This window comes from Xiphophorus couchianus, chromosome 2, assembly GCF_001444195.1.
Source record: "Xiphophorus couchianus chromosome 2, X_couchianus-1.0, whole genome shotgun sequence".
Taxonomy (NCBI): Eukaryota; Metazoa; Chordata; class Actinopteri; order Cyprinodontiformes; family Poeciliidae; genus Xiphophorus; species Xiphophorus couchianus.
This window is the reverse complement of record NC_040229.1, coordinates 23,764,868-23,778,449: the sequence shown is the minus strand read 5'-3', so window position 1 is coordinate 23,778,449 and position 13,582 is coordinate 23,764,868. Positions and strand designations below refer to the sequence as shown.

Here is a 13,582-nt window from a genome sequence, read left to right as displayed (position 1 = left end):
TTTCAATCCTTAGACTTTATTGATGCTGTCTCAGACAAATAGACTGAAAATGCACATATACAAGAAAACCAACGACATGACAGAGGGGAAAGAAAACCAAACAGAAAAAATCATTTACCCTCACCTTACATACGTGTTTACGTCAGTAAATAAATGGATCTTTGTATTTGTAATAATGATGAACGCTTAATGTGCTGGGAATGAAGTCAGACAAGATGCCAGCAATGCTGATTATCAAAAGGTCCATATGTATATTAAAAAAAAAAAAAAATCTCATTTTGAAAGAAAAATAAAAGAAACTGCTACCATTTAGATATTAAGGGTAATATTTTGTAAATTAGGAATATATAAAGTCTAAGCAACCAAACTCTCCTCCTTCACATCAAGGTGAATAAAATAAGTTTGTATATTTCTCTTCCACTTAATTAAATCCCAGAAACAACAATAGGCTTTTTGTCCCTCAGCCTTCTGAATGCAGCCAAACCCGAACATTTAACAGAGACGACGACTTTTGATCGGTTTCACGTTCTCACTGAGACTCCCATCCTGCGTTAGTCATACATTTATTTTTACTGTCAAGTGTATTGATCACAATTATTTATCCTTCAAGCTTGAACAATAAAAATAGAATCCGAATCCGTACATGTACAGAAGTAAATATTGGTAATAGCAAAGGCGACAACAACTTAAAGTGACCATTAACAGAGCAGCTGCTCACCAAATGAAATCCTGCAAAAAATAAAACCAGTTAAAAAAAAAAAAAATAATCTGACAACATGATACTAAAAATATTCAATTTGCAACGAAGTTTGCAAATAAAAGTGAAACCCAACAATTATAGATTAGATTAGGATTAAAACAGAAAAATGAATTAGTCTCCCATCAATAAATCAACATGAGATGTTTCATCGTGTTTCTCACATTTCTAATCTAATCTCCAATATCAGCTCATACCAAAAGCCTAAAAGCTGATTCCAGGACTCTGTTCGCGCTACAGGATGCTCTCCGCCAGGTTCCCGCTGTTGGACATGTTGGACGTGTTGAACGCCTGGTTCTCAGCCGGGGGACGGCTCCACGTGTGGAAGTCCAGCAGGGCTTGGTTGAGCTTCTCCATCCAGTCCAACCTCTCCTGCTTGGTGTCAGCCGAGAACCAACACCTGAGAGGTCCAACGCAAACACAGCTCCTTTATCAACAGCTCACACATTCTGAGTTTAAGGCCCGACACATTTATGGTGATTTAAATAAATAAATACAAACTAGCACAAGTCAGACAGACTGTCACATAAATAACTTGATTCAATCATTAAAAAAAATAGAATAAAAAAAAGCAACATAATCCAGGATTACTTTAGTAACTTCAGTAAAAAAAATTAGTTTTACTCCTCAAGATTGAATTTATGACAAAATGGAAAATGCCAGAAATTACAAATATGGTCAACAACGGCTTGATGGATGATCTAGAATAATTTGAACTTCATACAAATTTTTAAAAAAATGAACATTGACTTAAACAGTTAAATTGTACTGAAAACCCAGGAGTAAATATTTGTGTTAACTTTATAAATGTAATCTTTAGTGGGAAACTGTTGTACTTTTACTACATAATAAAGCTGAACTTAAATAAAAGTTGCATGTCAATTATTATTATAATTATGCCAGAAAAATAAAATCAAACCGCAATCATCATCTCAAATGATTGTCTGCAGGATTGCAATTACTAAGCACAGCTTGGTGTAATGTGTTATATTTCAAGAGCCCTTCAGCCATTCTCTGCATGCTGCAGATATTTGGTTAATTATTATTCATCTGAAGGCCTTTTGTCATGCACACAACTGATGTACATTTTAGGCCCAAAGACTAGAGCTGATCAGGAGTGGCAGAGATAAAAGAAAAGAGACTGAAGATTAATCACAATGAATAATTTTATGAAAATATTTTCAAACGCTTTTACTGTTCATGTTGTCCAACAATCTTTTATCCTTAAACATGAAAGAAAAACACCATGATCTAACCTGACCTAAATAGAGGCAAATATTAATAGACCAACCTATGGAAACTGTTCATTCATTCATTATCTGTGTAATTTAAGTGAATACAGGCTATGCCTGTTCTACCGTTTCATGTTTTACCAGGCGGGATGGGTCATGTTGGCAGTTTTATATGAACTTACTTGGACAGTGCTTCCTGGTTTTGGTCTTCCTGCTGAGAGGCGTTCACCAGCTCAAAGGTGAAAGGTCGAGCACAGGAATCTCTCTTAACGGGCCTGACGCACTGACTGGGAGACCTGGACAGAGAGATGCTGCCTTCTGCTTCCTGAAGGATTCAACCAGAGAATCAAATCGTCACCCGATGGATTTTTAATTCTCCTTTTTTTAAACACCTGTTGGTCGATTGCTACCTTGGTCTCCCTGTCATTTGGGTTGCTCCAGTAGGACAAGTTGCATTCCTCCAGAACAAAATATCGCCGATTCCACACCCCAAATCCACTGATCAACTCAAACATCGTCTGCAGAGAAAAGACAGAAGCAATCCCAGGATTTTTCTCTTGAAAAACCAGCATCCTCTTTGTGGAGACATTTTTACTTATGTCTGCAGAAACCGCCCTCCCTGCTAGCATCACCTGTTGGTCTCAAAATAATCTTTTGGATATTCACAAAAGTTTGTGTTTGGAGAAGTAGTCCATGCCAATGACTGGGAGGTCATTTTCCACATAGACAAAGGAAAAGTGGAGATTTATTTTCTTTACAAATCCAAGTGATGCTGACAGGTTTTTAAGTCCAAAAAAATCTCCTGGGAGCCATAACTCTGCTGTAGCAAAAAGAGGAGTAAATAACAAAATGGTAACATTGCTGACCAGGAAGCCTTGGTGCTGCACATCGGAGTGGCCCTCGCTGTCCAGTTTCAGGTAGATGTGGCCCTCCAGTGGCGAAAGAAATGGTACCTGCAGTTACAAGAGGAGGAGTCACATTCAAACCAATAGAACATGGAGAAAAGACTTAATTCAGTCATATTTATCTATTCTGGTTGAGCTAAATCTAAATCTGGTTAGGAAATTTTAACTAATTTTCATTCTGTGTGTGTTGAAGAAAACTGGGCATAAATATCCTCACGATTTGATCAAAGGGACTGAAGTGGATGAATTCACACAGAAAAAACTAAGGAAGCAAATTATAACACTTTCAAAAATATGAAAATTAACAAAAGAAAAAAAAACATAACTCGTGTTAATTATCACTGAAATCAAGCAGCTGGTTAGTTTTTGGATAGAGGAAGAGAAAAGGGAAGACATGTGAAGAGTGATGGAAGTTAAAGAAAAAAAAAAAAACAAACAAAAAGTGAAACCTTTTCCTGAAATTCATCTCCCAGCAGCCTCCTGATTTTGCCATCAAATTTCATCTGAGTGGACGAAGAAAGACAGAGAGAGGGAGGGGGACAGACATGTCAACAGTGAGACCACCCAGGTGTGGACTTCAAAAACCAACGTGACTAAAACAGTGATAACAGTGCACTGGGAGATAAAACTGAACAGTGCAGGAATGTGCAGAACCCAGAGAGAAAAGCTGCGGTTCACTTTGTGATTCAGCTAAAACAGAAACCACTGAGTCAAGAGGAAAATCACGGCTTGGTTTGTTTAGTTTTATATTGCTCAGTAAATTATGTGACCGTTTAGGACTAGAGTAAGAGAGACTTGTTTTACCTTCACATTAAAATAGCACCAATCATAAGTTACCTTATCAAGAGGAAATTTCCTGCATCCCAGTGAAGCCAAGGTGATCTTGTGGGAACCCACCAGAGAAAAGTTACTGGAGCGGCGAGTGTTGAGAGCAGCAGGAGCTTAAGGTAGAGGAGCAAAAACAACGAATCATGAAACTGCATAATATAACCTTCATTGAGTTTAGCAAATACAAAGAGTTGAATCTGAAAAGAAATTCAACTTACATGTGAAAATGTTGCTGGATTTCTGCTAAACAACAAGACGACATTAAAGTGACGCACGAAACAGATCATTAAAACCACAGAGCATGATTACAGATGAACTCTTACTGTAAGGGTGTTCAGAAACTTCCTTGGTGTGACCTGATTATGTCAACACACACACACAAAAAAGTTAGACTGCTTTCATTAACATGCTTTGAATTTCTGAGGAAAATAACCGCTCACTTACACGGGACTTGGTGCTGGTCCGGTCTGTGGTACTGGTGGATCCTGAGCTCAGACACTAATTTGAGGGAAAAAAAATTAAAAATTAACTACAGAAAAATAAACAGTTTAAAAAATACCCAGAACACAAATGCATTTAATTGCAAATAAGATGAATAAAGTTACTCAAAAATATCAGATTGTTTTTAAAAATTTTTTGTAGAACTTTGGGACATTCAACTACAAAAAAAAAAAAGAAAAAAGAATGAGCTAAAGGAGGGTTTGGCACTTTGCTCTGTAGTCTGAATTAAGTGAAAAATACAATGATCTCAGAAGTAAGGCTTCTGAGATGGAAAACTGAAAATTCCCGAGAAATTTCAAGGTTAAATTTTCAATATGGCTGCCACACGTTTCAAAATTTGTAATATACGTCTGTAACCCAATAAAGTCCAGCAAAAAAAATTATTGCACCATTAAATTTTGCTTACATCCATAGCAATAAAGTCTACAAATCAAAATGAACGTCTCACCAGGCTGTAGACTTCAACATCAATCTCAAAAGACGAGCGTATATCCTTTCTGAAATTTTAAATAAATACAGTCAGTTGTAGTGCAACGTTTTTATTTGGAAACTATAATTCAGCAGTTAAAAATCAGGAAATAATTTAGCTTAGTGTTTAGTTTTCAAAAACTTGTAAAAAGAAGAACAGCACAGAGGAATAGGTGCAGCTCACAGAGTGACTGCAGTCGGGAAGGAGACGGCGTCTCCATTTTGAGCGTCGGTGGATGTGGCCAGCGGCGTGGCGATGACGTTGCACGGTCCGTAGCGGATCAGGATGAAAAAATAGTGGCTCGGTCGACCTAGACCAGTTCAACAAACCAGTCAGTCTGTTAAGCAACATTTGTGCCTTAATCTTTGACTGAGAGAATTACAACTTTGCTACTCTGTGGTTCTACCTGGACGGCTGTTCGACGAGCAGACAAACTCAACCTTCAGAGGGAGCTGGATGTTGGTGATGTTGATGGTTCCTCTGCAGGCCTGCTGGGAAACGTAGTCCGTGTCCTCCTTTGGAGCCTCTTCAGATTGCAGGCTCCTCTCCTCCCGCAGTCTGGACACCTCTGCCAGCAGAGCAGACCGTTTCTCACCTAAAGAGCAAAAAGTGGAGAGAAGGTACTTAGAAAAAAAATAAAATAAAACAACCTCACAATTTACCCCCAGCCTATCTGCTGCAACACAGCTTGACCTAATCCTGTAAAGCAAAGTGATAATATCTGGGAAATGTGCCGTACAAAATTTACTAACTAGGTTAATGCCTAAAACTGCAAATTTAAATGTTATCAAAAAAGAAAAATAAAAGTAAAGATTCACCACCTTGCTAGCTATCCTGAGTAGAGAAATATTCACTATCAACATGACCGTTAAACACCCAGTGTGCAGTTTAAAATGCTGTGGTTTTCATACAGGACACCAGCAGAAGTTTCTCAGCTTCGGCCTCCTCCAGAGAGCCTCTTCCGTGCTCCTCATCGGTGCAGCAGCTCAGCGCCTGCAGCGTCTGGTTGATCACCAGCTGCAGTTTCCCAGCTTCTTCATTCAGAGCCTGAGCAACCACACACAGTATAGTTGGAATGTAAACAGTTAACAGATTCAAAGAAATCTAAGGAAAATAAAAATAACTTTGTTAAATTGACTAAATTGAGCTGGTTATGGAGCCCACATGTGAAGCTCAAGAATATTTAAGAAACTTAAATCTTTGTCAAGGAAAGGACAAATAGAAACTAATTTCAGAACACTATTTTTTAAACAAATATCAGGAAATGTAAAGGAAAAAACCAAAAACGTGCTTCTCACAGTTATCTTCTCCTTGGTGTTGGCAGACTCTTTGGGCTTCGGCGTCTCTGGCGTTCGTCGTTGAACCACAGGAGTCACGCTCTGAATGGCTGGCAGCTTACGTTGCCCTTGTGTGCGGTACGCATCGATGCTGTCAAACAACAACCATCAGGTTAGTGAAGGCCGTTTACTCAAACCCGTCACCTGCCGTCTGTCATGTGTGGCAAACTAGAATCAAACTACTATGAAACTTGAACACAAGATGACATGGTTTAAAAACTACTGTCATCTCATGAAGAACCTCTAATAGTGACATTATTTTTTTGAAAATGTTTTTTCCAATGGTAAAACATTTTGCTTTGCTTATTTCTAAAACAAAAACAAATCCCACATGTTAGGAGAAATGTACATTAGCTCTATATTTTCACATTTGCAACTTTTTACTAGCAAGTTCTTTATTCAATTTCCTCATTTACACACATCTGTGTGAATGTGTAGATGAAAACATCTATATTCAAAGAAATTAGATCTCTAACTTTCTTTTATGGATTTATATGGTTCTTAAATTGCACTTAGCTAAACAAAAATGAGTAAAATCCTTTCCAACCTGTACAGAGGAGCAGATTCAGGAGGAGTGCTGCTTTCCTCTGGAGACAGGCGCAACGGTGGAGGATGAGACTGTTGGGCCGCAGCCAGTCGCTGATGGAAAATATCACAAACAGAGAAGTTATGGAAACTGTTGTTTCTGAAGTTCATGAATCTGAAAAGGTTTGAGGAAATTTAAACAAAGCAAAGGTGTAAACCGCTCTTACCAGTGGGGTAACCACAGCTTCAAGAGACTTGCTGAGAGGAGAGAGGATGCCGCTTTGAGGAAAAGTAAGAAGCTCATCGTTTTCATCACATTCCTCTCCTCTGGGCTCTTCCTCTCTTTCAATCTTCTCACCACTCTTTACAACAGAACAAGAACTGATACCACTGTCATGATCCTCTCCGTCTTCCTCAACTCGTCCCTCCTCTTCTGCACTCCCAGCATATTCCAGCACCTCTTCAAACATCTTCTCAATGGTTTCTGTCGAGTTGGTGTCATCATGAGAGTTTGACCCTGCGTCTGATGAGAAACATTTCAAATTAGCTTTAGGTTTTTCAAAACCAAACAATCCACATAAAATTGTGTTCATGAATCCATCTGTGCATATGCGATCAGCTTCAAAATGCAGAAAACGTACTTGCGTCTCACACATATGCAAAGGAAACATTCAAAAACAAGACAAAAGCTGCCATTTTATCCAAGTTCAGTATTTTATCGAAAGCTTTAAGGTAATTTATTCCAATAAGGAAGTGTTTGGCTGAAGTTACTCATTCATAAAACACCCTCACTATGTTGAGAAATACTTTATTAATAGGAGGACGTCTTAATGCAAATACAACATTATGCACAAGTCTTGAGTTATCCCTTAATCTCTTATTTGATAGGCTTAAACCTTTTAAAGGGATAAGCTAAAGATCTTCAGATTTATTTTCCTGCCTGATCTGTACATATGATACAACTAGGACTCTTTAGTAAAAACCTAATTTTTAATGACTTGGGTCAGTGATTAGGCAGTCCTACAATTAGAAATTAATTGCTGCTCTATGAATGTTTACATCTTCTACATCTACATTGATATACAGGTAAAATAAGAGTACAGCTCACATTCAATGACAGCTTGTTCTGTTTTCTAAAATCACCTCTTATTGTGAACCCAGTGTTCCCAGTTCACCAGTGGAAAATGATCACCCACAAAGTGCTTCACCACAGGGATGCTCCTCTGAGAAGTAGCTTTTCAGACGTATCTCACCTGACAGACCGGTGTCTGCCCTGGACTCCTCTGAGGCGTCGCTCTCAGATAAAGGAGAGCCAGTGATCAGCTCCGGCTCCAGGGTAAAGGTGACCTTTTTTGAGCTTTCTGCTTTCAGCCCACCTAAAACCGCCCTCTTCCCCTGATGGGAGTCTGACATCTGGATCTCAGATGAACCCTGACATTCATCCCTCCCACCAGGTTGAGCTTCGTTTTCAAAGTTGGTTTCATGTTCTGTATTTTCTGATGGTTTCTCTCTCAGTGTTTTGGTTTTTAAAGCCGATTTCCTTATCAAGCAGTCATCTACTCCGTTTTCTCCATCACTCCTCTTCTCTTCTGGTCTAAGCTTCTCATCTTCCTGTTGTTCACCAAAGCCAGCTGTCTTTTCTGAGACATCTAGCTCTGGAGCACTTCTAATATCAGCAGTATCACTTTTATTTCTCAAGCCACTTTTTTTCTCCTTCCCCTCTCTAGCTGCCTTCATTTCTTCTTCCTTCTCCTCACTAAACACTCTCTCCTCTGAGAGCGCCTCCTCGTCAGCTGACAAGTTTCCTTGAGGATATCTCCACTCCCTTAGTTCCTCATCAGTCGAAGGCTCAATCTCTTCACCACATGTAGAACCTTCCATCGTATCATCTTCGTCAAAAGGAAACACCTCAGACTTTTCCACCTCAGTTACGCTGGAAACTTCGCTTGTTTCCTTCGTGTTTGACTCATCTAGGAGAGTTGATTGTAAGAAGCTGTGCTTATCAGCTGTGTGCAGATCAGACAGACTGTGCTCATCACTGAAAGACAACTTTAACACAGTCTGGCTCTCTGGGTGTTGGGACCTTGGCTGCTCTTCTGCATTCACATTTGCAGGCTTGAGCTTGTTCTCATTTCCTGCTTCCTCACCGTGAGGAACGCTCTCCTTCTGCCCCTCTCTGTTGAGTTTAAGCTCTTTAGATGCTGCAGGAGCATCAGCGACCGCTCCTTCACCTGTTGAGGGAGAAGCTCTGAGTCCAATTACGTCACTTCAGACTTTTATCCTTTATTCTGGCAAACAATCTACAATATTTAGAGTTGCGAAAAGTCAAATTAGAATAAAATGAATTTGACAAAACAAATGCAAAGAAATGTCAGATATTAGCACAATATTTTAAAATAAGGGGGCAAAACCTGGTCTTGCAAAAACAATGTTTCATACATTGATACAGTTCAAATTCCCTTTAACAACAGATTTCAGATTTTTTTTTACTGGAAGGGTAGAAAATTTCAGATGCCATTTGGCAACTAAAACATTTTCACTCTGTCCACAAATCGTTGTCTTTAGTGAGCAACATGATCAGAAATCCAGGGAGAGTGGTGGGAACTTCGTGATAAACTCCAAATGAAAATGGAGTTAGTATGGTCATCAGTATGGTCGCCGCAATACTTAAATGTCCACTTTTTCTTTTTGCAGCCTTAGAGCGGAGAAATTTATCAAGTTTTTTAATTTAACCTGAGACTCAAACTAAAGTTTATTTATCCTCATTCAGCTCCTTGGATTCAATTCTAGGATTTCTTTAAGACAAACAAGCTCAGGAGAAAGTTCAGTCAATACTCTTACCCGTTATATTTCCAGAAGGTGTCGTAGCCACAGATGTCAACATGTCAGTAAAACTCCCATCTTTCATCTCAACGTCTCCAGGAACCTGCTGAAGAAGAAAAAGAGTAATGACATCAGGATACGAGGAAAGGTTGTTGTGGTATTCAGGTAAACAAATATGGTAAGAATTTAAGCAGAAACTGTTTGAATATGTATTTGTGTAAGAAAGAAATAATGTTCCCCAAACCACACTAGTGTCCTAAAGGATTGTGTCAGAGCTGAAAGAAAGTAAAATCCTGAGGAGAATATAAAGAGGTGAATTTATTTTAAGGTTTTATTGGCTCTAGTGGCCTTTATTTGATAGTAAATTGACAGGAAAGTGGGTAATGAGAGAAGGAGGAAGACGTGGCAAAGGTCACCAGGCGGGGAAGCGAACCTGCAACTAATGCCTCCATATGTGGGTTGTGCTTAACCACTGGGCCACCACAGCACCCAAGAGGTGACCTTTTAAATCCAACTCAATGTGTACCACTCCACATTTTACCCAAGTGTTAAAAGTGCAAAAGGTGGCCAGTCAGTGAAGTTACATTTAAATCACCGACTCACATCCCAGGGCTGAATGGGAGGCCAACAAAATGTCCTTTTAGACACAGGAACCCGAGAGGCGGGGGAAGAGCAGCCAGCAGGAGGCCCTCCCTTTTAATGGTTTTATAAAGTAATATAGAAAACAAATGTTAAGAGTCAACCACAAACACAATTTCTAAAAATAAACAGTAAAAAAAGGTAGAGAGGAAAGTGCTATAAAGTGTAGTAATGGTCATTTGTTAGAATCAGCTTTTGGTGAAAAACTCAACTGGAAGTTTGTTAAAATGAATCAATTAAAGGAGTAAATCTTCCAAACATGTTCAATCAAACCCATAAACTATAATTTACATAAAAATACACCTGATAAATGGGACTGACGCCTCAAACCCACCTGAGTTATTGATGAATCCGAGCCGCACCTTTTCAGCCAAGCGTTCTTACTGATTGGCTGGAAAGGCAACTGGTTTAACTCCAGCTCCCGTTCCTGATTAAAAGGAAAATAAAAGTTTTTAAAAAAGCTAGAAAAATATTCAGATTCTACCAACAAGCCTTTATAACTTCATTATTCAGGCTGCCAGTATTTTTGCGATGAAACTATGCAAACTCAAACATCAAAGATGTACAGACAGACCCGGTATCTGTAGCAGCAGAACCGACCTGGCGCATGATGGAAGCCTGTTTGGAGCTGGGCGTTGTTGTGCACTGCAGTTTCTGCCGAATGCCAGACACAAAGTCGGAGCGGGGCCGGGGGCAGGAGCTGGCAGGGCTCGGCGTTTGGGTGGTGTCGGCCTGAGAGGCTGGTGCCTTAAAACGCTCCAGCCGCTGATGAAATTCTTCCTCACCTGGAAAAATAATAATAAAAGCAGCCAAAAACGCTGACTCTTGACCACTGTTTCAAATAAATAGTTACTTAGCCTACTAAACTGCTTCAAAAACACTTTCTTTGGTTTAAACCATTTCCAAAATAATATTCAGAGCATTTATAATGCACTTTTATTCATTTATTTGACTTTCTTATTGACCTGGAGATAAAACAACACAACGGCAATTTTCTAAGAAAGCAGTGATGCAATTAGTTCTGCTTTCTTTACTTATAAAAATTTAACAAATTAAAGGAAATCCTTTCCCCCGAGCACAGAGATAATACTTCCTCTACAGACGGGTGTAAAGGTGTGATCTTATTTGCATCCTTACCGAGAAGACGCTCACTGACACCCTTGCTGGAAACCGATGGGCTTTCATTTCCTGGGTGAGAGAAAGAACGCTGTGCAAAAAACCCTAAAAACAAAACGTTTATCATTACAAACCGCAGTGCGATGCCAGCATTTCCACAACAATTCAGCAACGTCTTGACAAATATCAACATATTTTTCTATAATTACAGCTAGACTTGATTCCAACAGGTAATCATCAGTAATAATTGAAGGCAGACGGGACTTTTATACGTGATTCAATCTGAGGTTGAAGTTTAAGTTGCTACAGATTAATGTAAATGCGGGTAGACTCAACTTAAGCACGCCAACGTCAGTAGTATGAGATGAAGTTACCGTCTTTTCTCTGAGCGAGCAGCTGGACTCGGGAACGGACCGACGGGATCACCGGTGTGTCCGGTTTTGCCTGGAACTCCGTTAGACGTCCAGATGAGGATGGCTCAGGAGTCAGGTTCTCCTGACCAGCTGCTTCCAGACGCCGTCGCTTCAGTCCATCTTTTACATCTGAAACAGCAAAATGAATGCTTGCTAAAGATTGGCACAGTGCAAATATAAAGATTTGGTTCTTAACGTTGTAGTAAATGGTGTCAAAAGCACACCTGCTGCGGGGACGATGTTGTCTTCAGTGTCCGACAGAGGTTCCCTCTGCCTCTTTAAGGTGACATTGCTGCCATTTTCCTGCCCAGCTTCCATGATGAACTGAAAACGGACACAAAACAAGCATGTCGAAGGTTTTCTTCTCTCCAAATCAAATATAAAAGCAGAGTCAACTATAACAAATACAACTCTGAAACACCCATTAACAAAACAACTTTGCCCAAAAAGTTTCATTCAGTACTTCTTGCTACTTTGGCCTGAGTGAAGTTGCTCCCTGCCCCCCACCTTCTTCAAATCAGACAAATTGGTGTCAAACGTTTGTGCAGCAAAAGTTTTCGTTAATGCTGCTATCATTTTAAAGATATAGAGAATGTTTCTAGAGGTCATCAAAGGTCAGCCAGCCCCCCCCACCTTCCTCACATCAGACGAAATGGGTGTCAATTAACTCGACTACATTTGTGCAAAAAGTTTGACACCAATTTTGTCCTATTTCATAAAAGTGGGGAGGCTGGTTGACCTTTAACCTTTCATTAATACCTTATAGCTGACACCAATTTTGTCTGATTTGAAGAAGGTGTGTGCGTGGGGGGTGGGGGCAACTTCACTCAGGTAAAATAATAACATAATTAAATGTTGATACGTGAACACAGCACAAAATAACTATTGCATCAATCTCACCACAGTAATAGCTTTTAGAGGTAATCAGAGGTTAGCTTAGCTTGAATAATAAACAGAGACCAGCTGTTTTACACACACATATATATATATATACACACACACAACACACCTGTTGATGTTCAATAAAAACAAACACTCAATTGTTCAAATTAGACTAAAAATATATTTTTATGAAACACATGCAGTAAACACAGAAGACGTTTGTGAATGAAGGGGTGACAACGCCCCGTTCAAACTCGCTGCAGGTTTCAAATGAACCGCAGGTAAAACAGGTAGCTAGTTCTGCTAGCTAGCTGCTCCACACAGTTTTCAAGCCAACACAAGAAACCTAAACAAAACCAAGTGGCAACTGTTTTAACTAACTTTAGGGAGGCAACATATAATATCAAGCGTTGGTCTTTCAACATTAACAGATGTTGTGTGTTTAAAACGAGCCATTTTATTTACAGTGGGCCATAGTCACGTTAGCTTAGCTGCGAGTTGAAATTATAAGCGGAAAAAAAGCTTGAATTTCTCAACATAAGAGCCAAATTAGTTGTCAGTGTCTTACCCGAGAATATGTCTTAAAACCTTAAACTCGATTCAGGTCAAACCTAAGTTGCATTAAATCGAGAAAACAGCCTCCTTGTCTTCAGATGTTGCAGTGTCCGTCTCTAACTTTGAATTTCAGCGGGTCCTCTGACGTCAGCGGAGCGTGCAAATGGACTCTTGCTCCTACCGTAATATACTGACGCTCTGCGCAGCTCGACGTTTTGTCATCAAACAAGGTCGGAGACCTGTATTTCATTACATAACAATAAAACAAGCAATTCAAATCGATGTTTTGCTGTTATGGACACGAAAATGGAACATCTTTACTGCAATGAAATTGGAATCAGAGGTCCAAGCTGTTGCACTGTAAATACTAAAATAAAGTATATTGCCTCACCAGCAGTCGCTCAGCTCTGCAGAGGCCTGATGAGAAGCTCATTTGATTCAGGTGTGCTGGAGAAGGGATGCATCTAAAAACTGTGGGATGTAGCTCTCGAGGAATGGGCGTGGGCACTCCTTATCCATAGTAGATCCAAAATAAATATTTAATAACTTTGCTGTCAATTTTGGATAAAGACTCGGATGAAAACACAGATACTCTTCATT

General features: G+C 39.5%; 1 protein-coding gene across 7 annotated transcripts; it reads right to left on the bottom strand.

Moving 5' to 3' along the window:
* Positions 1 to 13,247, bottom strand: anln2 (anillin, actin binding protein 2). 7 transcript variants are annotated; one of them, XM_028043339.1, is made up of 24 exons: positions 12,996 to 13,247; positions 11,770 to 11,869; positions 11,507 to 11,674; positions 11,154 to 11,237; positions 10,617 to 10,801; positions 10,351 to 10,443; positions 9,981 to 10,070; positions 9,396 to 9,483; positions 8,702 to 8,785; positions 6,782 to 7,077; positions 6,577 to 6,668; positions 5,991 to 6,120; positions 5,604 to 5,739; positions 5,099 to 5,287; positions 4,876 to 5,002; positions 4,672 to 4,720; positions 4,167 to 4,220; positions 4,046 to 4,078; positions 3,941 to 3,965; positions 3,732 to 3,835; positions 2,856 to 2,942; positions 2,400 to 2,507; positions 2,172 to 2,314; positions 1 to 1,157 (listed from the first exon to the last, which is right to left on the bottom strand). In XM_028043339.1, the coding sequence occupies exons 2-24, from the start codon at positions 11,861 to 11,863 to the stop codon at positions 992 to 994; spliced, it is 2,625 nt and encodes an 874-aa protein (XP_027899140.1). In that variant the 5' UTR covers positions 11,864 to 11,869; positions 12,996 to 13,247; the 3' UTR covers positions 1 to 991. The 7 variants fall into 7 exon arrangements, with proteins under 7 accessions (XP_027899140.1, XP_027899152.1, XP_027899162.1 ...); XM_028043351.1 differs by lacking the exon at positions 9,981 to 10,070 and adding an exon at positions 3,344 to 3,397 and having other exon boundaries at positions 12,996 to 13,237; XM_028043361.1 differs by lacking the exon at positions 9,981 to 10,070 and adding an exon at positions 3,344 to 3,397 and having other exon boundaries at positions 9,396 to 9,480; positions 12,996 to 13,237.
* Positions 13,248 to 13,582: the final 335 nt, after the last annotated feature.